Source organism: Apteryx mantelli, chromosome 11 (genome assembly GCF_036417845.1).
Source record: "Apteryx mantelli isolate bAptMan1 chromosome 11, bAptMan1.hap1, whole genome shotgun sequence".
In the NCBI taxonomy this organism is placed as follows: Eukaryota; Metazoa; Chordata; class Aves; order Apterygiformes; family Apterygidae; genus Apteryx; species Apteryx mantelli.
The window spans coordinates 24708486-24734616 of record NC_089988.1 but is presented as its reverse complement, the minus strand read 5'-3'; the positions used below and the strand labels follow the sequence as shown (position 1 = coordinate 24734616).

The 26131-nt window shown below is 51.3% G+C and overlaps 1 protein-coding gene across 1 annotated transcript in view; it reads left to right on the top strand.

Annotated features, from left to right (window-relative positions):
• The window catches only part of LOC136993043 (olfactory receptor 14A16-like), a gene marked incomplete at its 3' end in the record, with an annotated part of 30828 nt that extends 5270 nt beyond the window's left edge, over positions 1-25558 (top strand). Inside the window, exons 3-4 of the mRNA XM_067303061.1 lie at positions 24361-24436; positions 25097-25558. Coding sequence (XP_067159162.1) covers positions 24361-24436; positions 25097-25558 — 538 coding nt within the window. The remainder of the gene's footprint in view (positions 1-24360; positions 24437-25096) is intronic.
• Between the last annotated feature and the right edge of the window lie 573 nt (positions 25559-26131).

Genomic DNA, 26131 nt, shown 5'->3' with positions numbered 1-26131 from the left:
AACCTCCTTGCACCATCACATTGCCACCTGCTATCTAGGCCAGCATGGCTCTGCTCTGAAGTGGGGCCATGGCACACACAATGCTCTTGGTAACATGTTTCACCACAACCAGTCTGCTCTCTGTGCCACAGCTGATGCTCTGCAGCCCTAATATATGGAAATGTATGCAGCCTGGGGTAGAGACAGGAGCAGATGGAGATGTACAAGCTTTCACAGTTCTGAAACATCATTGGAATAAATGAGATGTGGTGGGATCATTGACATGACTGGAGGGCAATTCTTGTAGGGTACACTCTCTTCAGGAGAGACTGTCAGGGAAGATGAGGAGGGAGGATGTCTTTTGTGTGAAGGGGCAGCTTGGATGTGTGGTAAATGTCCTTTACCTAGACTTTAGCAAGGTATTTGACACTGTCTCCCACAATATTCTTGCATCCATGTTAGAACGTTACAGTCTAGAAGGGTAGAGAAACGCATGGGTAAAAAGCTGCTTGGATGACCAGAGGCTCCGAGGGCAGTGGTGAATGGGTAGTACTCTTCCTGGAGGCCAGGGAGAAGTGGAGCACCACAGGGTCTCTCCAGGAGCTTGTCCTGTTTATCATCTGTATCAGTGACATGCAGGAAGCAACACTCATCATGCCTGTAGATGAGAGCTGCCATTCAGAGGGACCTAGAGAGGCAGGAGGAATGGGCTGTCAGCAACCTCATGGAATTCAACAAGGACAAATGACAGGGCTTGCACCTGCGATAAACCAACACCCCACGGTGTCACAGGCTGGGGCCTGAGGGCCTGGGTAGCAGCTCTGTGGAAAAGGACGTGAGGGTGCTGGGGGACAGGAGGCAAAACATGAGCCAGCAGCATTCCCTGGCAGCAAAGAAGGCCAGAAGCATCGTGGGCTGTATGAGCAGGAGCAGAGCCAGGAGGTCAAGGGAAATGGTGATCACCTTCTAGTCAGTATTCATTAGACACCATCTAGGACACTGCATCCAGGTTTGGGTTTCCAGAACAAGAAGGGTGTTGATAACTGGGAGTGAGTCTGGCCGAGGACCCTCAAAACAGTCAGGGAGCTGGAGCACTTGCTTTGTGAGGAAATGGGGCTGGATCAGCTTGGAGAAGAGATGGCGTTGGAGGGATCTCATAGCAGCCTTCCAGTGGCTATGAGGAGGTCCTCAAGAAGATGGAGGCAGGCTCTTCACCAGGGTGCATGGTGGGAGGACAAGAGACAATGGTTATAAGTTGGAAGAAGAGACGTTCCTGCAGGAGATAAGGAGAAGCTTTTCCACTACGAGGATGGTGAAGCATTGGAAGTGGTTGCCCAGAGAGGCTGTTTAGTCTCGTGTCTTGCAGGTTGCCAAGACCAGACTGGATGAAGCCCAGAGCAACCTGGCCTGACCCCAGAGCTGACCCTGCTGGGAGCAAGCAGATTGGGCTCGATACATCCTGAGGTCCCTTCTACCCTGAAGGAGTCCATGGTTCTTCCCACTCTCGATCTTCGTTTGTTGATGTCAGGGAAAGCACGCAGGTGCCTTGTGAAGGTGGAAGCAGGCCAGCTTTCTTGTCCTCCTCCAGTCAGAATTGTTCAGCTGCAGGGCTTCTTGGCAGGAATCCCCAAGACAGCCCTGATCAATCCTTGGCTTCACTTTTAATTTTCTTTTTTTTTCTTCCATATCTTCTATGTCTGCCTCTTTTACCACCCTGATCCCATTCCATACAGCCCACCCCACCCCTGCTCATCCTTAACTCATTGGGGCTGGTGTGGTTTGCTTTGTTCGTGAGTTGGTTGGGTTTTCGTTTTTGGGTTTTTTTTTTTTTTTTTTTGATTTGGACAACAGATACCTCATGAAGATTTACAAGAGAAGTGTCAAGTCCTGTGCCTAAGTGGAAATAAACCCATCCATGAGGAGAGGTTGAGGCACCTGGTTTTCTTTAGCCTGATGAAGTGGAGGCAAAGGGCAGTAGAGTAGGAGCCTGTGACTGCTCGAAGGGTGGTTTCAGAGATGATGGAGCTTTTCTTGGCAGTGGGAAAAAGCATGTGAAGGGGAAAGAGCCACAAAGTGCATCTTGACAGGTTCAGACTGGATTTCAGATAAAAAGAATGTCACTCAAAGGGTAGTGGTGTGGTGCAACAGGTCACCCAGAGGCAGTCTGTGATCAGCCCCTGGCTTTGTGTTTCAAAGAAAAGCAAGGGAGGACAGGAAGACATCAGGAGAGGCAGGGAGATCACGGGGTGAGAGCAAGGTGGGGAAGCAGCTTGGGTGTGCACAGGCTGCAGGGAAAGAGGCACAGGCGTGGGAAAGCATAGGACAGCCTGTGGTGGAGATGGCCGAGGGCACTGCCAGGGTTGAAAGCTCCCAACACAGCTAGGTTTTGTCCTTTTGGCTATGGCTGGTGTCTCTGACACCGAGGCCCACGAGAAGATGCTGTTTCCATAATGCACTGTGGCCTTGCTGCCTCCTTGTCCCTTGGGAGCCCAGAAAGTGCCGTATCATGGTCCTGCACTTGGTGCTGTGCACCTCCACCCAGACACTGCCCCCAGGAAGAGCCTTGAGCAATGCGTGATGGAAAGCATCACCCTACCCAGGGACTGGCTGTCAGTGCCTGGTCACTCTGCTTGATAACACACATCAAGGTTGACTTGGCCTCAGAGCCACTTTCACATTGCCTTTGCCTACCTGCAATCAGGGCCTCCAACTTTCAGCTCTAATCAGCCCCTGGGGAGCCTTTGTTGATTATGGCCCTCAGTGGGACCCATTAACACTCCAAAAAACTTGGGATTTGCTTCTTGAGAGGTTGCTTCAGCCTCTTCTCTGCATCTGTGGTTCATGGGCTTAGCACAAATTACACCCGAGGGGTCATTAAAATGCAAAAAATACCCTAGGGAGCCATGCCTCTTTCCATAATTTTCTTCAGCTCTTCAATTCTTGTTTCGCTAATTGGAAAGTTTGCAGCAGTGTATTTAGAAGAGAAAGAGGTCAATGAGCACCTGAAAAAGAAAGATGTCTGCTTCTTAAGCTTTCTTGATTCTTCAGTTTGCAGAATAAGTCATACCCACATTCCCCAAATCATACGGGCCCACAGTGTCTCCTAATGAAGTCAGGGCATGGAGGCAAAGCAGTATTTTTGATAGGAGACCTGTATGGAGAACCTTCCTCCCCAGCTCTCCAGCCCTGCCATTGCCCTCATCAGCCACTGGGGACTTCACATCACTCTTGTGAAAATCAAACCTTTTTCCTCTCAAGGCTGTAGCTGAATGTTACAGCTCATGTGCACCAATTCCCACCTGCTTTCCTTAGTGAACTAGCTGCAAACAGACACAGAAGGGTTTGTCTTAAGAGCAAACAAAAATAAAATTATTTTTTGGAACAGTTTAATAAAAGATACAAAAAAGCACTCCTCAACTTTATGGTGAGTCCAAGCTGCCTCCAGTGAGGTCCACTGCCCACAAGGCATAACCTGCCTTGAAATGCTTTCCACAGATGGATAGGAAAGGATAGACAAGAAACACAACAAAGGAGCTGGCTAAAGAGAGAAGGAGACTGCTGAAAGACGAGGCAAGCTTCAGACTCCCAGCAGCTCAGAGCAGCAACTGGAGAGTTGAGAGGTACCTGAATGGATAAAAAGCAAGGGGAAGAGGAAAACTGGGAAACTATGGGAAGTGCATATGTCCAGAGAGTCTGATGCAAAGATGCCTTTAGAAATGACCAATTTAATCAGGACATGTGGAAATATGTGAGGCATCACTGAGATCACATCCACAGCCTAATAGACAGAGCAGTGGAAACACAAGGTCAAGGGCAGATCAATATTTCTTCTCCCCAGATTCATACCCTTCCTGAAGATTTACACTATTTCCTCATAGCAAAGCATTGACATTAAAATTAGCCAATCATTGGAGCTGAGGAAAGTGTGTTCCTAGTTTTGAAATGTTGAAAACAGTTCTTCACCTTTCCAGGCAGAGCTCAGCTGTCCAACCACGAGCACCCAGGGGCACTTGGAGAGGCCCCAGTGTCTCTGAGGGACCTGCCTGGGCCTGGCAGCTCTCACAGGGGACCTGTGGGAGACCGGAGCCACTTGCAGCTGCAGAGGGAGGCTGGGCAGAGGGGACCAGGGCACCTACAATGGCAACAGCCATCCATGACCCTGTGACTGCATCCAACCCCAGCTCTGAAAATCACTTTCCCTTTCAAAGAAAGAAAGAAAAGAATCTCCCCAAAAGACCAGTGTATCAAAAATGAACCAAACAAAAAAGATAAGTAAAAAAAGAAAATATGAACACAATGATAATAAGAAAAATAAGAACACAAAGAAGTTTGTAATGCTGAAAAGTCTAACAAATCTTTTTTTTTTTACTTTAGATAATTATCTAATTTCTTTCTTGTTTCTTTTTTATTGACATTTTCTAAAGATTTCTTCTATAATAAGGCCTACACTATTAAAAATGATAGTTCTGTGTCTCGCACAAGTCCACTGCCCTCAAACCACTCCCTGCCCAGGATCTTCCTTGCCGCTCCTCAGTCTTTGCACACAGCGAGTCGCAACATGAGATGTCGAGCTCTCACAACTGATAGAGGGAAGCAGCCTGATCAGCTTCAGTGAAAATGCTCTATTTATCAATGCCCTAATTTGAACCAATCTCAATGTACCTGTGTTACAGTGATGCCCTAAGGGAGTCCCTACACATCTAGCCACAAACCCTTTTCATTCCCTGCACGGTCATGAAGTGCGACTCCATTTTAGGTGACAACAGGGATGGGAATTAGTTCCCTTCCACCAGACCCCTTCAGTGCAGTTGTCTCTGGCTAACCCAGCTGTCTGGACTTCCCTTTCTAGTCAACGGAAAGAAAAAAGTTGTCCCACTGAGAGGTCTTGAGATGCTCCTCCTGGTGACCAGCTAATGCTCCAAAAAGGATCCCATAGTTCCTGGGTCACATTTCCCAGCACCACACGGGAACACAGCTACACAGGGCATCTCAGGCAGCAATGGCCTCTAGATGTGTCTGTAAGGGCTTGAATGTAAAGTCCTCGTCATTGGGTGAAATCTATGCAAAAAGTAGCTCCTTACAAGAACTGAAAAAAAAATCTTCATTTTCAAAATTTCAAACATTCTTTATCAATTCTAATGAACATTTTATTTCTTTTTGATTGGCAGCACCATATGCATGCACTACAGAAATTACTCTATGGGAGTTTACATGTTTACATCGATGTGTATGTTATTCTTCATGATACGTTTCCTGGCAACACTCTGAATGGAGAAACTTGGTTCTGGGAAACTACTGTATTTAAACTGACATGTCTCCTCTCTCTTCTTCTGCCTCTCTGCCCTCTCCTCCTCTGCCTTGTCTGTCTTTACAGAGGCCTCATGGCCCCTCTGCCCTCCAGGGAAGTCTCCTGTGGGATGCTGCCAAGCACATCCTGAATGAGCTGAAATCATCCCTCCTGCAGCCCTGGGCTGTGCTTTGCCTTTTTGTCCAACTTCTCCACCATCTCATGATCATTGCAGCCATGGCGGCCCTCAGCCTTTACATCCCTATCTGGTTCTGTTTCGCTTGTGACTGACAGAGTCCAGCCGTTGTTGGCTCATTGATTGCCTGGGCCAAGACATTGTTTTCAGCACTCTCCAGGAATCTCCTGGGCTGCTTGTGCCCAGGCCGACTGCCCCGCCAGCAAATTTCAAGGTGCTTAAACTACCCTTTGAGAACCACGATCTGTGACCATGAGGCTTCCCCCAGCTGCCTACACAAGGTTTTAGCTGCTTCCCTTCCCTCCTCTGGCAGCTGTTATCAAACACTACCAGCATGTCACCCACACTGCTGTGTCCTCTTATCCTTTCTACACGGTCTCAACTGGTTCATCACCTGCTCCAACACAAAGCCCTGTGCACTCCAGCCACCCCTCCTTTGCACAGAGCGCACCTGCACCTCCTCACCATCCCATCCTGCCTTCCCCAGGAGCTCATTTTCATCCTCCCACATGAGCTGTCCCACCATGTGTGTGTAATACCAGGGGGATAGGGGAGAGGGAGGTGCCAGTAAAGGGACATGGCTGGGATGTTGATTGTGGGGCCCAGAAGAGAGGACGACTCAGAAGAGGGGCAGGGGAGAAAAAGATAGAAGTGACACGTGCAGTGCTGATGGTGAGGTCACCTCTGGTACAGGAACCTCATGGGCTGGGTTCTGGTACAAGCCATTTTGAAGACAAGAAGAGAATCACACCAGCACTCATCCCACCACCAGAGATGATATATGGGCAGGAGGATGGGGAGAGGCAGGCAAAGGGGACATGGCTGCAGTGTTGATTGTGAGGTCACTTCCACTGCAGCAGCCTGACTGGCCCTCAGCAGATGTGCTGGCCAGCAGGCTTTGGGATGTCACCCAGCACCTCAGAGAGTCCACCCAGCAGAAATGACTGGCCTGGGGAGGGGAGGGGGTGACACAGGTGACAGGGACCCATTTGGATGCTGATTGCGAGGGCAAATCTGCTGCAGCCACCCCACCAGACCGCGGCCGGCAGGCATGCAGGCAGGGCTCATGGCCACCCTGCTCAGGACTAGCCCTCTGGGGCAGACCTGCCACCAAGCAGTGCACAGCTCCTCGCCTAGGTCTCCTCCGAGCCCAGCGTGCTGCCCCTGTTGGCCAGAGATACCATGGACATTTATTTATACAAGTAGTATCTCCACTTAGCCTTTGTTAATAGGAGAGGAAGGCAACTGCTATGCCTCCAGCCTAAAAACCTCGTGGTTGGAGAGATCTCAGAAGTGTTAACTTCAACAATCTCCAACAAGGAACCCTTTCTGAACGATGACCTCCTTATGCTCCAAATACTCTAAGCTGCATATTTCTATGTATTTCACAGCATATGTGGGATATCTGGCTGCAGATCCTGGCAAGAGCTGAGGAAATGCAAGGCCTCAACCTCAGTGCACAGAGGGCAGCAGGCTGCCAGCACCCCTGGCTCACGCCACCAGGGCAGCCTGGGCCCTGCGAGCCAAGGCACATCGTCACCTCGCAGTGCTCCCCAGCTCCCAAGCATGGCAGGGCTCCCCACGCACAGCACTGCTCTCTCCAGACAGCTCTTCCTGCATGCAGCACCAAGACACTGGGGCCATCATCTGTCCCAGGAAGCAGACCCACAGTGCTCTCACAGGGGCTCAGCAGGACAGCTCTTGCCTCTCGCTTTTGCCTCACATGCCCTCAAGGCACTCACCCAACCAGCCTCCCAAATCAAGTCTCCTTTGGGGCTTCAATGGAGATGGAGCAGTCTCTTTGGCACCACTCCCCCTCTCTCTGCATTTGCTCTGAAGGCTCACAAATAACCACATGACGGCACACACACACGCTGACCAGCATGCACAGGGACAGGGCAACAGTCCCACACAAGCAGGCTTCCGAGAAAAACGACACAAGGCTTCTGCTGCTCTCAAGCATTTGCATTCCCCTGTCTCACCAAGGGCTGCCATTTCTCTCCCGGGCAAAGCCTTGAGCCAAGGCAGCAGACTCCCGTAGTGCGCATGACACATGGAGAAGCCAGCCAAGGCTCCACCTTCAGGGTCCCACATGGCATGGCCCAGGGAGAGTGCGAGAGCACCAGCAAAGTCACCCACTGAAGGAGCTTGTGGTGTGGCAGAGCAAAACTTGGTATTCCTCAGGTTTGGCACAAGAAGCTCTCCTCTAAACCAGCACCAGGGGGCAGGCTGCAGGAAGGACCACTGCTCTCTCTTTCTTTAGGATGCAATTGACCCCCAATGCTCCACTCACTGGAACCTGGATTTTTCAGGGCTGCAGGGAGACGATGCCACCTGGGCCTCAGGGAGCAGGAGTTGGAGAAAAAGCGTGGTCACAATGCAAAAGCTCTAGGAATTTCCCCTCATAGATGGAGGGGCAACCCTAAAAGTGCTCAGGTAGAAAACGCCAAGGATCAAGTGCTTCAAATGCTTTACAGCCCTGGCTCCCTGGATCTCCAACAGTTTTGACCCTAGGCTTCTCAGGACATGCCCACACACTGCAAGGCTGCTGTCCAGACTTCAGTGCAGAACCTGGAAGGCAGTGCAATGCCTCAGGACCTGCATTTTGGCTCATTCAGAAGTTTGTGAGGTGACCAGCTCCCAGAGCTGCAGCTGCTGAAGCTTGAGAATGTCCCTGCAACCAACCTTCCTGCTCTTCCTCATCTCTGCACAGTCCTGGGTGACTTGCAGAAGGGAGGCTCCATCCCCCTTGAATGCTGTCAGAGATGGGGCTTTCCAAGTCACTGCAAAAGGAAGGGCTCGTCTACCTCTTTGGGTTGCTCATTTGGCCTGTGGCACCCCCTCTGTGATGCTGTGAGCCCCAGCTCTGCACCCTGGTGTCCGCCCTTTCTATCCCCTGTCTCCTGTGTGTCTACCCAAAGTCTTCTCTATGCACCTGGGGCACGGCTTCAAATGAGAGAAGTGTTGCTTTCGAGAGCTTGCTTGAAGCTGTGATATGCTGTGGAGCTGAAGGCCTGATGGAGGCTAGTCCAGGATGCAACCGTGCCCCCACATCCCCTCCTGCTCCAGGCCTGAGCACCCAGAAAGGTCCCAGGAAGGAGAGCAGTGGGTTTGGTGTGGTGGGATGGGTTTCCCTCGACATGTCCTGAGTCCGGCATGGGTATCTTTGAGCTCCCAGAAAAATCCCTCTTCTCTAGGGCCTTGCATCAAGGCTTTTATAGACTTTTGTACAGAAGCACAGCCCAGTCTGGGACCCACAGGAGCTGTCTGTCTCTCTCTTCTATTTCCACATGAAGGGTGTTTCCAGTGCAGCTCTGTCCATGCGAGCTGTTTGGCTTTTGTAGTGCCTTGGAAGCTGATGGACGGCCAGTCCTTCACTGGCCATTGTTATTAGCCCTGCTCACAGGTTGGGGTAAAGAGCTGCTGGTTTCACCAGCTGGTTTCACCAGCTGAGATGATCTTGCCTGAGTCCTTCCCCATGTCTCAAATTGTCAGGGCACCAATAGGAGAATGCTGGTTGTCCTGGATGTGTGGAGGATTTGCTGGGTCTGTTCAGCACTGGGGAAGGAACGAGACTTCTGAGTTGTGGGAAGGTTTCTCCCTCTGCCTGGACATGAGGCCCTGCTGTCTTCAGCTCCATGATCGCTGCTCCCAAGCAATCCCCCTGTTAGGAAATGTTGCCTAGAATTACTTGCAGGTCTTTCTCCAATTCCTGAGTTTCACAGGCTAGCTGTAGGTACTACATGGGCAGAAGCTGATCTTTTCTTGGGGCAGTAACTGGTCCATAATGGGTGTTTTGCTGCACTGTGATCATTGGGAGGCCATGGGGTGAGTCAGGGAGGCCATTCAGGAGCTGGCTGAGCCTTGGGGGAGGCAGGGGCATCTGCAGGTGGCAATAGCCGTGTGGCCGGGGTGTGGGCAGGGAGGTCACGGCTGTCTGCAAGAGCTGTGCCAGGAAATCCCCAGGGTCAAATCAGTTCTGTGTCAGCAGATGACAGGCCAGCAGGAGGCACGTGGCTCGGCTGGTGATTCTGAAGTCACTTCTGCTTCTCTGGAGATATTCAAAACACACCTGCATGCAATCCTGTAAAACGTGCTCTAGGTGTTCCTGCTTGAGCAGGGGTGGTTGGACTTAGACGATCTCCAGAGGTCCTTTCCAACCTCAGCCATTCTGTGATTCTGTGATTCTGTGGGAGCTGCCCTCTTCCTGACCCACCCTGGTGTGGCCAGCTTCACCTCAGCCCATTCCTGAACGGCTCCGGTGCAGCCCTGGAGGGAGCTGGAGCTGCCTCGGGCCCGGGGCAGTCTGGCAGCAGGAGGGTTTGACATGGGCACAGCAGCAGAAGTGCCGGGATCAGGGGGAGGAACAGGGAAATTGGGGCGAAGACCCCTGCCCTCATCTGCACGGCCAGGGAACTGGATGGGTGATGCAGTTGTGGCCAGGCAGGCTCCAGGTTAGGGATGGATGCCCACTTGAGGGTAGGAGCACTGGGATTTTCATGGGCTTCAGTGCAGCTGTGACTGTGGTGAAGGCAAGTGGGCAGACCCAGGCATACGCAACGGCAAAGGCTGGAGGTGGAAAAGTCAGTGTGGGGCTGGTGAAGGACCTCCCTATGGTAACCATGGAGAAGAGAGTCTTCAGGCATTGATGGACTCCAGTTTGGCCAATGGGAGGGGAGCACAGGGAGGGTGGAAGAGGCAGACGCAGCCTCTCAGGGTGCATGAGGGAGTTTTGCAAAGGCCAGGGCTGAGCCAGGGAAGGACCTTTGGATTTTCCCCCGATGCTCTCCCAGCCAGACTCATTCTGCCCTGCCCTAGGTGCTCTCATTCCCCTGCCAGCTGTGCCAGAGCAGAGGCTGAGGATCAAGAATTCATGGAATTGCAGAGGAGTTTTGGTGGGAAGGGACCTCTGGAGGTCTCCAGTCCAAGCTCCCATGCAAAGCAGAGCTCGTGGGAGCCCTACAGTCTTGTCTCGCCATTGCTGGACTGTGCCTGACCCCAGTTACCATCCCCAAAACAGCTCTGCTCCTCTTGTCTGGACATTGCGGGACAGCACCTCTCGTTGGTGGGTCCCTGCCCTGCCTGCCTTGATGACACCCTTGGCTCCTGGCTCCACTTCCCACACAGAGCAGCCTTGCAGTGGGGCTACGGGCCATGCTGGTCGCAGCAGGAAGCAGACCCAGCCGGACAGGGATCACCACTGTTGATACTGCTGGCACCTGTCTCTGCTCATGGATGGTGCTCAGAGTGTTTGCAATGGCAGCAGATGTGTTTGGGCATGCACTAGCTCCAGCCTGTGGTGTTTCATTGAGGGTGCAGGAATCACTTTCCCATGCCCCTTCCCTGGGTCTCCTTGCTCCCCACTGCCTCTCTGGGGATTGCAGAGCCCTCCTTTCCCCATGCATACCTGGATTTAGTGCTCTACCTTCTGGTCACTCCACCGTGGACCATCCCTCACTTTTTGAGGCTCCATTCACTGCCCACACCAGGCACACACTGTCCCTGGAGATCCCCTGAGCTTTCCTGGGGGCTCCGATTCCCCTCCAGAAGGATGGGCAACTCTCATCATCACTGTCACGTGTGGGACAGCCCAGGGCAGGCATTTCAGAGGCCATTCACTATCTCCACTGACACTGGTCACAGAGAAATGGTATCTGAGTGGAGCCCTTGGTTCCTAACAAATCACACAGGGACTCTGAGATTGTCCCCCAGATCCCATGGAGTTCACAAGCAGAAGAGCAGGCCCTTTTAGGGTACAGTTTCCTTGGGCATATTTTTGACTCCATCTTCTGAAGAAAGGTCAGACTTCAGGCACGTCACAAGGGAGATCCTCTTTTATTATGGAAATGTTATTCTGGAGGCCAGGTGTGGCATAAGGTTGCCCAGTGCCTCGTCCTGCCTGTACTTCCAGGACACATGCACATGGAAACACAACCCTACCACCACCAGGTTATGAGAACTCCTGGGTCATATCCACAGAATGGAGCACAGAAGGTCAGCATAGAAATGAAGAGAACAACTCTGAAAAGAGAAAGTCCTACTGCTGTGTGGGGACGCGCCTCCAAGAAAGCTGCAGCCCCCACGGGAAGGCTGCAGTGAGGAAATGTTTGCTGTGGCAGTGGGGGGATGATACTGCCAAACACGGGGTCTGTCCCCACAAGCTGCTGCCTGACTCCCCTCCCTCCACTCCCCCTCCACTTGTAGTGCTGGAGCGCCAGAGAGGGAAGGGACCAGCTCGCGGTGACACTTGGCTGCCACCCTCACAGGAGAGGGGTGTGAGATCACACCGTGACTGTGGCCATAGGAGCTGAGCTCTCCTAATGGACACGGGACCCATGGTCTCACCCCACCTGTACTCGTCTGAGCCTGACTCTGTGCCCCTGAGCTCCATTGGTGTCCATGATGAAAGAGACCTTGCAAAGGGAAACTCTGCTTATTGCACTGGGGGCATCTGTGGGAGCTCAGGCTAGTGGGCTCTGAGGTTCCCCCATCTCTGCTGATGAAGGGGGAAGCCTGGCTTCCTTCTTCAACACAGCCTCTGGGTCAGATACAAATGAGAGATTCCTGAAAAGACGTGACATGAACTGGATTTTTTTTTTTGTCTGTTGTTTTTTTAAAATGGATGCAAAAGAGAAAAATAAGAAAGAAATGAATGCACAACATACAGCCTTGAATCCAGATATCCTAGTGAGTGACTGCACGTGGAACAGTTATTGGTGCTGGCCTTGTACCCACTGAACAAGTTTCCTCAGGGCATCTTTTAGCTCCTTGTTCCTCATGCTGTAGATGAGGGGGTTCAGAGTTGGAGGCACCACCGAGTACAGAACAGCCAACACCAGATCCAGCGCTGGGGAGGACAGTGAGGGGGGCCTCAGGTAGGCAAACAGGCCAGTGGTGACACACAGGGAGACCACAGCCAGGTGAGGGAGGCACATGGAAAAGGCTTTGTGCCGACCCTGCTCAGAGGGGATCCTCAGCGCAACTGTGAAGATCTGCACGTAGGACAGCACAATGAAAACAAAACACCCAAAGGCTAAAAAAAGACTAACCACAACAAGCCCAACTTCCCTGAGGTAGGAATCTGAGCAGGAGAGCTTGAGGATCTGGGGGATTTCACAGAAGAACTGGTCCACTGTGTTGCCTTGGCAGAGTGGTATTGAAAATGTGTTCCCAGTGTGCAGCAAAGCATAAAGGAAACCACTGCCCCAAGCAGCTGCTGCCATTTTGACACAAGCTCTGCTGCCCATGATGGTCCCGTAGTGCAGGGGTCTGCAGATGGCAATGTAGCGGTCATAAGCCATGACTGTGAGAACAGAATACTCTCCTCCAAGCAAGAAGACAAACAGAAAGACTTGAGCAGCACATCCTGAGTAGGAAATGGCCCTGGTGTCCCACAGGGAATTGGCCATGGATTTGGGGACTGTCGTGGAAATAGAGCCAAGGTCCAGAACAGAGAGGTTTAGGAGGAAAAAGTACATGGGAGTGTGGAGGCGGTGGTCACAGGCTACGGCTGTGATGATGAGGCCATTGCCCAGGAGGGCAGCCAGGTAGATGCCCAGGAAGAGCGAGAAGTGCAAGAGCTGCAGCTCCCGTATGTCTGCGAATGCCAGGAGGAGGAACTCGGTGAGGGAACTGCTGTTGGACATTTTGCTATCCCCAGTCATGGGGGACTGTGCAAAGAAGAAAAGACACTGAGAAGTTAGCAGAGACTTTTTAAGTAAAGAAGCCCCCAAATGCTGCAGTTCTCATACGAGCCCCCACATTGCCTCTCTCTTTACTGAGAAGGTCTTTGTGCAGTTCCCGTGCTGGAGCTCCACTTTGCACTGGCTGAGCACGCTGTGAGGAGCAGGGACCTCTGCCCATGGGCTCCAGAGGACTCAATCCTGCTGTAAAGCAGAGGGCACAGGGGAATTGGGGTGACCAGCTCTGACAGTCACACTTTCTGTCAGGTGACATCCACTCATCATATACAATGGCTTTTCAGCATCTTCGCTCTGATTTCTAAGGAATGAGGTTTGAGGAAGAGAGTTTCAGGGATTTTTTATTTTCTTTCAGATGTTTTTGTCACCACTGGGGAGTGTTCCTCAAAGGTAGAAGTCCTTGGCATTTCTACTGAATCCTGAGAAAAAAATAATTCACTGTCCCTTGTTGCAGAGTAAGGACACCTTGTCTGTCTATTAGTCTCCTTCCCAGCTCTCCTGTGCTTCCCCCTCTTTGAGGTGGAGGATGATCACACTCATATGGTGCCCTAGAAAGAAACCACCCCTGCTGAGAGCACACGAGTCCAGTTTCAAAGTGCACATCTCCAAACTTCTCACCCTTTCTCTGGGCACCTGACAGAGCTCTCCACACTCCCCTTCTAGACAAGGACACACAGGGCTCTTTTCAGATGCCCACATACAGCCTCCCATCACCATCTCCATACTCTCAGCATCTCGGCACCTTCCTCATGGGTCTCTCAGATATCACAGAGGTGCTATGAGACAGCAGTGCCTTTCTAGAGGGCAGCACGCACTCTGCCAGGACACTATAAGGAAACGGTCAAAGGACTCTTAGGACTGGAGATGGGTTCTCCCTAAGGGAGAGTCAGCTCATTTCCCAGCCCAACGGACTGCATTTTCTGGAGCTCCACAAGTCAGAAGGGGGCTGGGGCAACCTCATTCCCATGCAGACCCCTCTGCTGCACAACTTGCGGCATTGGTGTCAGAACTGGAACTGAAACTTCCCACCCCAGAGAGCTCAACAGCAAGAACAGGAGCAGCATGGACAGGAGGGGAAACAAGGAGCAGCACCACGATCCGGGTGCCAGGGGAGGCAAGGAGAGAGAGAGACAGATGGGAACTCAGGAAAGCCTTCACCTTACCAGCTAGGCATGTCGCCTCACAGGCAGTGGCATCACAGGGTAGTCACTCTCAGTCCCTTTGTCAGGCACCTCTCCTCTGCCGGAGGGCTGGCTGCAGAGAAGGCAGCTCATGCTCTGGACCCCATGGCTGTCAGGGCAGAGGCTCTGCTGTGTGGGAGAGGAGACACAGGGAGCTTGCTCAGAGGAAGGTGTCTGCATCAGAGGGACTGACCATGACTTGCCCAAATCCATCCTCCCATGACAATTCTCTTGGCACTTCCCTCTCACCCCTTGCCCATCTCTACTGCCTGGGGCTGTTCCTGCTGCCTGCAGCTTTCTCTCTCCCAACATCTTTTCCCTGTCAGTACTCACAGACCCTGTCCCACCCTCTGTGTGCACAGCTCTGCCCTACAGAAACCTCCCGGATCAGGGCACTGTCCAGGGCATCTCTGTGCTCACAGGTCCTAAGCAGCAGGTCACATTAGCCCTGATAAGTCCATAAAGGTGATGCTGGTGCTGCTGTAGGTGGAGGTGGGGTTGAAAGGGTTTGCTGAGCTTTCTCACAGACCTCCTGATCTCTGAGAGGGAAGGTTAGTGAGTCCCAGTTCCTTGCCAAACCAGAAAACTCTTTCCTTTGTTCTCCCTGCCAGCATTAAGAAACTGGAAGCCCTGGAAGGAAAGCTCCTTCCCTTTCAAGTGGCCTTTTTTGCACCTTCCTCTGCGGTGCAGGGACACTGCTCTTAATCACAGCCCTGGGCAGACCTGTGTGCATATCCCAGCTTCACAGCCCTGCAGCCGTCCTTGGGAGAAAGCAGCAGCATGCCCTGTCCCTGTGATGATGTGGCGGGGAATGTCTGCTCTGAAGCATCTCCCCCTCCTCTGCAAAGGAAAGCGATCCTTGAAAAACCTATCAGTCATGGGATGAAATAGGTTTAGAAGATCCCTCCAGGAACCTCTACAGCATTGCCCTGCAGCCAGAGACTTACCGTGCAAAGGGCTGTGAAGATTTCTCCCACAAGGAGCTCTCCTCGGTCCTCCCACTCCACACTGCCTTGCACTTCTCTCTGCCTTTTATCCTGTCATGTCAGCAGGAGCAGGCAGTGCCCGGAGCCCTGCTGCTCTTTGCAGAGGAACCGCTCCTGCACAAAACTGTCTGTGGGCAGTGCCGCCTGGTTGCTATGACCTCCCTCCATCCTTGGATCCTGGCCCTGCTCAAGAACAGAGGCCCAGCTGAGCTCATGAATTTCTCTGTCCCTTGTGCTCCCTCCTCCTGGGAAACGTTCACTGAGGTAGACTAAAATAATCACTGATGGTCCCTCTCTAAGCACTGAAGGAAGACTGATTCCATCATTGCAATTTGTCTCATCAGAGGTTGTTTATCTATGAAAAGTGGAAGTGTCCCACTCAGGAAGCCCCTATTCCCATCTCTTAGCTAGGCAGCAAACCTAGATGGGCAGAAGAATAGAGTTCCTTTTCCCAGAGTTTAGGGAATAATTCAGATGTGTCACTTTGGGCTTCTCAGGCTGCTTTAGAAGGCCCTGGAATGGCATAGGATTCAGATTCTCCCGTGAGCTCCACAAAAAACACAGAGGAGGTGGTATTCCCCTGTCCCAGGCAGAAGTGAGCACAGCATGGATGTCTGCATGCGAGATCTTGGTCTATGCATGACCATGCCGGTCTTCTGCTCCATCCTCCTGGGAAATGTTCACTGAGGTAGACTAAAATAATCAGCTATTGTCCTTTGCTAAAGAGTGGAGAGACACTGATTCCAGCATTGCAATTTATTTCATCAGAGGATGGCTATCTATGAAAGGTGGAAATATCCCACTCTGGAAGCTTCTATTCCCATCCGTTAAGTAGGCAGGACACCTAGGTGGGGACAAGAAGGGAGTTCATTGACACATGGTTCAGGTGTTGATTCAGATGACTTGGTTTGGGCCTCTCACGATGCTTTAGAAGTCCCTGGGCTGGTGTGGGATTCAGATCCTTCTCATGAGCTCCATAAAAAACACAGAGGGGGTGGGATTCCCCTGTCCCAGACGGAAGTGAGCACAGCATGAATGTCTGCATGCAAGATCTTGGTCTATCTTCAATGGAGATGGAGGGTGGGAGTCAGTTGCTCACACACAAACACCTGATGACATTGGAAGAGAGAGAGGTGGTCCAAGGCATGTGCCAGTGTCTGCTTGCTCTGATGGAGCAAGTGTGACACCTACATCCTTCTAGAGCATGAGTTGGGGTCAGGTAGGGAATTTCCATGGCCACCTAAAATGATACTAGATGCCCACTGCTACCAGAGCTCCACTCACTAGGAAGCTGAGACACATGCAGATCCCAACATTGCAAACAGTTGATGTCATCCAGTGCAGGCACTTGATTCAGTAACACAGAAATAGGCCTGCAAGGCCATGTCGGATGCCTAGGGGGGTCCAGCACAACCACGTGCCTCTAGCAGACACACCATGGGACCTCTAGGAAAACCATGGCCCTTTGGAGTGGTTGCTGGGCAAGCACACCAGGACATCTCAGGTTTCCTACCAGTGCCCAAACAACTGGATCCCACCACTGCTTTTAGGCCAAGACCTTCCGAAATACAGGCAAGCATGCTTCATAAATGGGAGAGGCACCTCCCACCAAGGTCTCTGCTCTAGTCTCTGCACCCTTAAAACCTTCTAGTTTTCCTCCTCCTGAACCTCTTTGCACCCCCAGGTGATACGAACAGGGAATGGGGTAATGATGACCTCAGGGTGGCTGGATCACAGGCTGCACAGGCCTAGGGACTTCTTCAGTGGCTGTCGGAGTGGGAGACGGACCCGGAGTAACGATGAGTCTCAATATGAGTATGGTCGTTCTCCCTTTATTAGAGCTTACACAGAGTATATATAGACAAGCAATAAGCATGCACTAGCAGTAGCTGTATGATTGGTTTACAGTCTCTGTTCACGCACCTAAAGCGAATACACGATTGGTGCAAAGTTGCTGTTCACGTGGAGGGGCTTGTCGGCCCCCTCCTTTACTTGTTTACCACTACTTATCTTCCCCTTCTGTAATGGTCTAGCGTGGAGGGGCTTATCAGCCCCCTCCTTTACTTGTTTACCACTACTTATCTTCCCCTTCTGTAATGGTCTAGGAATGCTCAAGGACAGTTCACATAGCCACAGGGATCCTCCCTCTATTGTGAAGACAGGATTGCTCACTTCTAAGAGATCATGCCCCTTTTCGCTTAACCATTCTTCCACAATTCCCCCTTCTTGTTTTTGAGCAATCCAGGCTTGGTTCACTACTTTCAGCAGAGCCTTCTTAATACAGCTTAATACTACACATAAACACAAACCTATAACTACAAGGATTATCAATATGCGTAAGCCTTCAGTAAGCAACCCTATTAGCCACTACGGTAGATCTCCAAACAGGTTAGTTAGCCATTCGTCTAATAGCCCATGGTTCTGATGGATTTTACTTGGTGCTCCTTCAACCACTGTAATTGTTTGTGAATGGATTCACCATGATCAGACAAATTCATGCAACACATACCTTCAAAATCCTCACAACCATGGCCTTGCGCTAATAGCAAAAAATCAATTGCAGCCCTATTTTGCAGAATAGCATGTCGCAGGCTATTTTGGCCCTCTAATAGGTTAAGGCGTTGCCTGCTGTTGCCCCAGGCACAGAGAGACAAAAACACTCTTTCAGTAGGACTGAGTAAGGTAACCTTATCATTACAATCTGGTGAAAGCCCTATGGCCGCCCGTTTACTACGGGTGGCGGTCCTGTTCCCTGTTATATTTTTCCACCTTTTTTTTTTTTTTTTTTTGCGTCCTGAGACATTTATTGTTTATTTCTGAGCTTATTTAAAAGTTAGCTGCTTCAGCGGTTTCACAGACACACTTTGCTAGGCCAATCATCATGCAGATTATGTCACAGGTAGCCAATCATTACACCGATCACGCACGCAGCGGTCATGCCTTGTACCTTGCTGCTTGTTTAGAAAAGCTGTCTTGCCCATAACCTTGGTTCCCACTGGCTTCTGCTAGTTTATCTGTACTTTCTCAGGATGTATCAATTCCAGCTGCACCAGTGTCCTTCGATACATTTGTCTGAGGTTCCTGTTGCTTGCTGCTTGCAACTTTCCACCAGTTTAACCCTGTCATGACCCTCCACTTCTCCCCCTTCTTTTACTAATTGAAGGGCTAAGGCTGTATGGATCTGCAGGGTCATGACTTGCTTCATACTCCGGTCAATCATTCTTCGCACGCAGCTCAACAAGTATGGTACACAGATTAGTATTGCAACAAACATAAAAATTACAATAAGTCCTAGAATCAGTATGCGTTTTAACCAAGGCCCTACAGCAAGCATATTCAACCAATCAAACAGTCCCCACAAGTTTTCACCATCATCTTCTTGCAGTTTTGTTAGCTCCTTCAATTTTGTAATGCTTGTATGTATTGACTCAGAATGATCACTCAGGTTCATACAACACATTCCCTCAAAGTCCTGACAGCCATGGCCTTGGGCCAATGGCAAAAAGTCAATTGCAGTCCAATTTTGTAAGGTGGCGTATCTAATTGAATCTATGTCTGTTAATAAGGCGCTTAAAGCAGTACTAGTAGCATTTGCTTCTTTTGCAAGCCAGAATCCTAATCTGTTAAGTTGTGATAAAGCATGAGCAGTCCCTACTCCTGCAAAAATACTACTCAAGATACGTTCTGCTGGATTCCAAAATTCTACGTTACTATCGCAACCTGACGTAAAGCCGTGGGTGGACCGCTTTGTTCGAGTGTGGACAGTTCCATTAACTAAGAATTTTTTGGGATGAAACATCGTCAGAAGTCCAAAGATACATGGTCCCCTTTGAGCTTTTCAAAAAGGGAGTGTAGCAGTTCCGTGGAAAGTCCTAGCACTGGTCAGAGCCAATTAATGGCTCCTAATATTTTTTGTAGGTCATTAAGCATGACAATATCGTTTAATTGCAGTTGGACTGGCTGCAATTACAACAAGAAGTGAAGGAAGAGAATTAGAGCCATTATCTCTGAGGGTCATAGTCAAAAGGTTGTAGCATTACTTTAGATTTGAGGTCGGTGGGCGGATCGAGCACCAGGATCTGCTCATGCTTAGCCCAAGCCCCGGCGGCCGGCATCTCGCTCGCTCGCTGCCGCGGGAGGAGGAGGGGGGGGAGGAGGAGCGGGAGGGGGAGGCGGGGAGGCCGGGCAGCAGCTCGGTGCTGGTGCTGGCGCTGAGGGGCGGCCGCCACTTCGTGCCCCTCCCCCATAGGTTGAGATGGTGTTACGAGCTTGTTGTAAAATTTTCCAATCATGTGGTTCCCATTTCCCCTGACCATTCTGTTGTAGCACGGGGAACGCCAGTGCTGTGGGGCCCTCGGACCCCGCAACAGGCTTCCATTGTCCTTCTATTATAGTGTCGTTGATAATACCACTCCAGCGGGACTCCCTTGGAAGTCCGGCGAGGGGATTCATTAAGCAGGGAGGGACCTCCCTCTCCTTTTCCTGTGTCTGCAGTTCCACCTTTTTCAGGTGATCCGATAATTCCCGCAGCGCTCTTGCGGTTTCTCCTGGTGACGGCGGTGCTTTATTTCTGGTGTCAGCCGTGTTATCCCCCAAAGACTCGCTGGACGAAGGCAGTGGAGGAGACTCTGATGACGTCTGTCGCGAGCGGGTGGTCTCGTTGTAGGAGGGTAGAGGCGGCCGCTGAGGTGGCGTAGACAGCGGCAACGGTGGATGCAGGGGATTCGCGGCAGGCGGCGGCGGGGGGGGAAGCACTAGGAGGGGGTCGGCACTCCTTTCCACCCAAGTCTGTGAGGTCAGCAAGGGGCGCGGCCGCCGCCCCTCTTTGAACCTCCTCCGGGTGCACTTCCGCGTTTGCCTCAGAGCTCGGACCAGCCGGCTCTGAGGAAACTTCCGCTTTCTGGGACGCAGCGGGCGACGGCGCTGACGATGCCTCCCCCTCGGAGTTCTCCCGCACCCTTTGCAGTGCCTCCCTGACAGACCGGCACACTGCCGTTAAAGTCTCTAGTATGGTGTTCCAAAGCGCGCAAACAGCTTTTATTGCCTTTTCCTCCTTCTCGCCTCCCTCAATCGTCTTCTGCCACATTGTTCCCCCAAAGTCTCGCCACTCAGACACCGAAAACAACAGGTGGGTGTCAGAAAAGTGACCCCAACGCCGTCCCAACTTGATCAGATCGTGTAACTGCTTCGCCGGGGCATCTGTCCCTCTCTTAGCGAGGATTCCAGCGAGTAGCGTTGCTGCAGCATCAATTTCCATAGCTGCGCCTGAGAGACGGGGCGCGACCCCACACCAGTGTCTAGCCTGCTGCAGTTTGGGCTAGCACCTCTCTCAGCTGAGGTTTCCCACTCCCCTCCTCTAGCTGCTTACCGCAGTCTCGGAGATCTTAGTTGAGCGTAACCATCCTCTGCTACCAGATGTCGGAGTGGGAGATGGACCTGGAGTAACGATGAGTCTCAATGTGAGTATGATCATTCTCCCTTTATTCAAGCTTTTACAGAGTATATATAGACAGGCAATAAACATGTGCTAGCAACAGCTATATGATTGGCTTACAGTCTCTGTTCACACGCCTAAAGCAGATATATGATTGGTGCAAGGTTGCTGTTCATGTGGAGGGGCTTGTCGGCCCCCTCCTTTACTTGTTTACCACTACTTGTCTTCCCCTTCTGTAATGGTCTAGGAATGCTCAAGGGCACCTCGCATACACGTGAGGCCCTCCCTTCATCATGAAAGCAGGATTGCTCACTTCTCAGAGATCATGCCCCTTTTCGCTTAACAATTCTTCCACACAGGGGTTGTACCAAGCGAATCTAAGACTTTTGCTAATGCGTTATGAGTGATGGTGGGGGAGTGTTTGTATCCCTGGGGCAGCCGAGTGAAGGTATATTGAATGCCTTCCCAGGTGAAAGCAAATTTGTCTTTATCTTCTTTTATTAGCGAGACCATGAAGAACATATCTTTTACGTCTAGTGCGGCCATCCAGCGGTGGGCTGCAGTCCTAAGCTGACTCACCAGTTCTGCTATATTGGGGACCGCAGCCGTGAGGGGAGCAGTATTAGCATTCAATCGGCGATAATCTACTGTTAATCGCCATTCTCCATTTGGTTTTTTGACAGGCCACACCGGAGAGTTATAGGGGGAGTGGGTGCATTCTATAATCCCTTGCTCTTCTAGGTCTCTAATGACTTTGCTTATCCCAGATCGTGCAGCAGATGCTAAAGGGTATTGTTTAACATTAGTTATCTTACTAGGCGGCAGCGCGGGGGAGGTTTGCAAAAGCTTGATGTTAGCTGTTCCAAAGCTCCACCAGGTACCGTTTGGGAGTATCCAGTTTCTTCCTCGTAATACATCAAACCCTAAAATGTTGTCATTTCCCTTTGGGTTTATTACTACCTCAAATTTGGTAAGACGTTTGTCTCCCAGGAGCCAGGCACAAAGTTTTGCCAGAGGACAAGATTCAGCAATTCCTGTAACTCCCTTTATAAAAAATGATCGTCTAGATGGTTTGATATTAAACCTATTGTCTGTCTGTTTGTCCAAAACACTTATCTGTGCACCAGTATCAATTAAAAAAGAAACTTTGTGTTTTCTAGGTCCTACCGGAATCACAATCCGGGGTTCTAAACTTTCAGGCCGCTGCGCTATTGATAGTACTCGGGTCGGCTGGCCTGATTTTTGACCAGCGCTACCTAGTTTTTTAGATCATGCAACTCTTCTCGTAACTCTGAGAAAGGGTTACTAGGCTTAGATTCTTGTTTGCTATCTTGTGAGCCAGGTGGGGCGGATGGCAGAGTCACCCCTTTCGCTTGTTCCAGCTTGCTCACTATCTGTTCTATGTCCTCTGTTTTCTGATTATGTAGCATGGATCGTGGAACACCTAATGCCAGGGCGTGTCGCCACAATCTATTTCATTTCTCCCCATCTTCTTGTATAGTTCCCATTTCCTTATTGTGCCGCCTGGGGGGGGAATGTCCTCTCCTCGGGGCATATGAGGCAAGGCAGAGAGAAGTGGCAGAGAGAAGTGGCAGGCAGTGTGGAGTGGGAGGAGAGAGGAGAGCTCCTTGTGGGAGAAATCTTCACAGCCCTTGACACAGTAAGTCTCTGGCTGCAGGAAAGTGCTACTGAGGTTCCTGGAGGGGTCTTCTGAACCTATCCCATCCCAGATAGGCTTTTTAAGGATCACTCTCCCCGCTCCTCCAGTGCATAGGCAGAGGAGGAGATGCTTCAGAGCAGGGATCCCCTGTCACACCGTCACAGGGACAGGGCGTGCAGCTCCATTCTGCCGGGGGTGGCTGCAGGGGTGTGAAGCCTGGGAGGACACACAGGTCTGTGCAGGGCTGTGATTCAGAGCAGTTTCCCTGTGGGCCAGGGTTTTCTGTGCCCAGGGCAGTGACTCTGCTGCCTGCAAGGGTCAGCCTTCAGCCTTCCTAGGGAGCTCCCCACAGCACTGTGGGGAGAACCTCTGGGTGAGAGGAGCGACCCCCGGCAGGGCAGGTTCATTCTCCTGCTGAGAGGGTGCTGTGTGGGTCAGGGCTGCTCACAGCTCTCGCTCATGCACAGGAGATGTCCAAGGGGTCTTTTCAGAGGAGATCAAGAGAAGGGCTTCTTGAAAGGGAAGGAGCTTTTCTTCACATATCTGCACTTTCAGTTTCCTAATTTTGGCAGGGAGAATGAAGGAATGTGGTTTCTGTTTTGTCAAGGAAGTGGGACTCCTAAACCTTCACTCTCAGAGATTAATAGGTCAGTGAGAAATGTCAGGAAGCCACTTCATCCCCACCTTCGCCTACAGACAGCATCAACATCACCTTTGTGGCCTCATAGGAGTTTATGTTACTTGTTCTTTAGGACGTGCATGCACAGAGATGCCCCTAGACAGTGCTCTGATGTGGGAGGTTCTGCAGGGCAGAACTGAGCACACAGAGGGTGGGATGGGGTCTGTGAGCGCTGACCGGGAGAAGATGTTGTGACAGAGGAAGAGCTGGCAGCAGGGACAGCTCCAGGCAGCAGGGATGGGCAGGGAATGAGAGGGAACTGCAGGGCATGAACCACCTCACCTGCAGCCAGACCTCTGGCAGAGGAGTGGAGCATCTCTCCTGTTATGGGCCCATTTCATGCTACCTGACAAAGGGGCTGAGAGTGACTGGCCTGCGATGTCACCATCTGCGAGGTGGCATGCCCAGCTAGGTAAGGTGAAGGCTTTCCAGAATGCCTCTCTGTCTCTCTCCTTGCCTCCCTTGGCAGAAGGATCATGATGCTGCTCCTTGTTTCCCATCCTGTCCATGCCACTCCGGTTCTTATTTTGGGGTTTTCTGGGGTTGGGTGTTTTCAGCTGCAGTTCAGACACTGATGCTGCAAGTTGTGGAACAGAGGGGTCTGCACAGGAAAGAAATTCCCCCAGCCCCCTTCTAACCTGTGGAGCGCCAGGATATGCAGTCCATGGGGCTGGGAAATGAGCTGACTCTCCCTTAAGGAGAGCCCATCTCCAGTCCTAATGGTCTTTTCACTGTTTCCTTGAGGTGTCCTGGCAGTCTGCTGCTGCCCTCTAGAAAGGCACTGCTGTCTCATAGCATTGAGAGAGACAAATGAGGAAGGTGCAGAGATGCTGAGAGTATGGAGATGGTGGTGGGAAGCTGTATGTGGGCATCTGAAAAGAGCCCTGTGTGTGCTTGGCTAGAAGGGGAGTGTGGAGAGCTCCGTCAGGTGCCCGGAGAAAGGGTGAGAAGTCTGGAGATGTGCACTTTGAAGCTGGACTTGTCTGCTCTCAGCAGGAGCTGGCTTCTTTCTAGGGTAACATCATCCTTCACTCAACAGGTGAGAGCACAGGACAGCTGGGAACAAGACTAATACAAAGACTAGCTGTCCTCCCTCTGCAGTAGGTGACAACAAATCCGATCTTCTCAGGACTCTCAGCAGAAATGCTGAGCAGTATGCCTTTAAGGCATACTCCCCAGGGGTGACAAGGACATATGAAAGAAAATAAACACTATTTAAAAATCCTTAAAACTCTGGTCCTCTACCCTCATTCTTTAGAATTCAGAGTGAAGATGCTGAAAAGCCCTTCTACACGATGAGTGGATTTCACCTGACAGAAAGTGTGACTGTCAGAGTTAGTCACCCTCGTTCCCCTGTGCCCACTGCTTTACAGCAGGACTGACTCCTGTGGAGCCCATGGGCAGAGGTGCCTGCTCCTCACAGCACACTCAGCCAGGGCAAAGCGGAGCTCAAGCATGGGAGCTGCACAGAGAGCCTCTCAGTAAAGAGAGAGGCAATGTGGGGGGTTGTATGAGAGCTGTAACGTTTGGGGGTTTCTTTGCTTGAAACTTCTCTCCTAACTTCTCAATGTCTGTTCTTCTTTGCACAGTCCCCCATGCCCGGAGATAGAAAAATGTCCAACAGCAGCTCCCTCAACGAGTTCCTCCTCCTGGCATTTGCAGACACGCGGGAGCTGCAGCTCTTGCACTTCTTGCTGTTCCTGGGCATCTACCTGGCTGCCCTCCTGGGCAACAGCCTCATCATCACAGCCGTGGCCTGCGACCACCACCTCCACACCCCCATGTACTTCTTCCTCCTAAACCTCTCCATCCTCGACCTTGGCACCGTCTGCACCACTGTCCCCAAATCCATGGTCAATTCCCTGTGGGACACCAGGGCCATTTCCTACTCAGGATGTGCTGCTCAAGTCTTTCTGGTTGCCTTCTTGTTAGGAGGAGAATATTGTCTTCTCACAGTCATGGCCTATGACCGCTTTGTTGCCATCTGCAAGCCCCTGCACTATGGGACCCTCATGGGCAGCAGAGCTTGTGTCAAAATGGCAGCTGCTGCCTGGGGCAGTGGTTTTCTGTATTCTGTGCTGCACACTGCTAACACATTTTCCATACCACTCTGCCAAGGCAACACAGTGGACCAGTTCTTCTGTGAAATCCCCCAGATCCTCAAGCTCTCCTGCTCAGACTCCTACCTCAGGGAAGTTGGGCTTCTGGTGGTTAGTGCCTGTTTAGGCTTTGGGTGTTTCCTTTTCATTGTGCTGTCCTATGTGCAGATCTTAACTGCTGTGCTGAGGATCCCCTCTGAGCAGGGTCGACACAAAGCCTTTTCTACCTGCCTCCCTCACCTGGCTGTGTTCTCCCTGTTTGTCAGCACTGACCTGTTTGCCTACCTGAAGCCCCCCTCCATCTCCTCCCCAGCTCTGGATCTGGTGGTGACTGTTCTGTACGCAGTGGTGCCTCCAACTCTGAACCCCCTCATCTACAGCATGAGGAACAAGGAGCTCAAAGATGCCCTGAGGAAAGTGATTTCATGGACAATTTTCAGCAGTGATAACATTGCCATTGCTCTCCACAAATGACTTCCCCTGTGTCCCATACCAGCACTGAGCTCTGTTTGTTCACTTTATTTTTATTATGACTATTATTCCTGTTGTTATTATTATTTGTCACCCTGTTGCTACAGAAACGCATGGATTCATTCCACCTTCACTGAGACTGCTCTGTCTCACCTGCTGCCCATATAAAGTTGTGTCCAACACTGGGTCAGAGCTGACTCCCTCACAGTATCTCTGTAATAAACTAGGTTCTTGCAGGTGCAGTGCCTGAAGGCTGTCCTCTTCCTCCAAAGCTGCTCTCCCGTATGCCTTGTCCCCAGCACATTTCCTTGAGACAATCCAATCCACTCTGTGTGCTGGTCCTTATCCCAAAAATGACCCCCAGAGAAGGCTCCATGCCCAGCTGGAGGACTGGATGTCCAGCTGTGAGCCCTGGGAGGATGAGGCCTCTGCTGGGTCCTCCGCAGGGCTGTCAGGGAG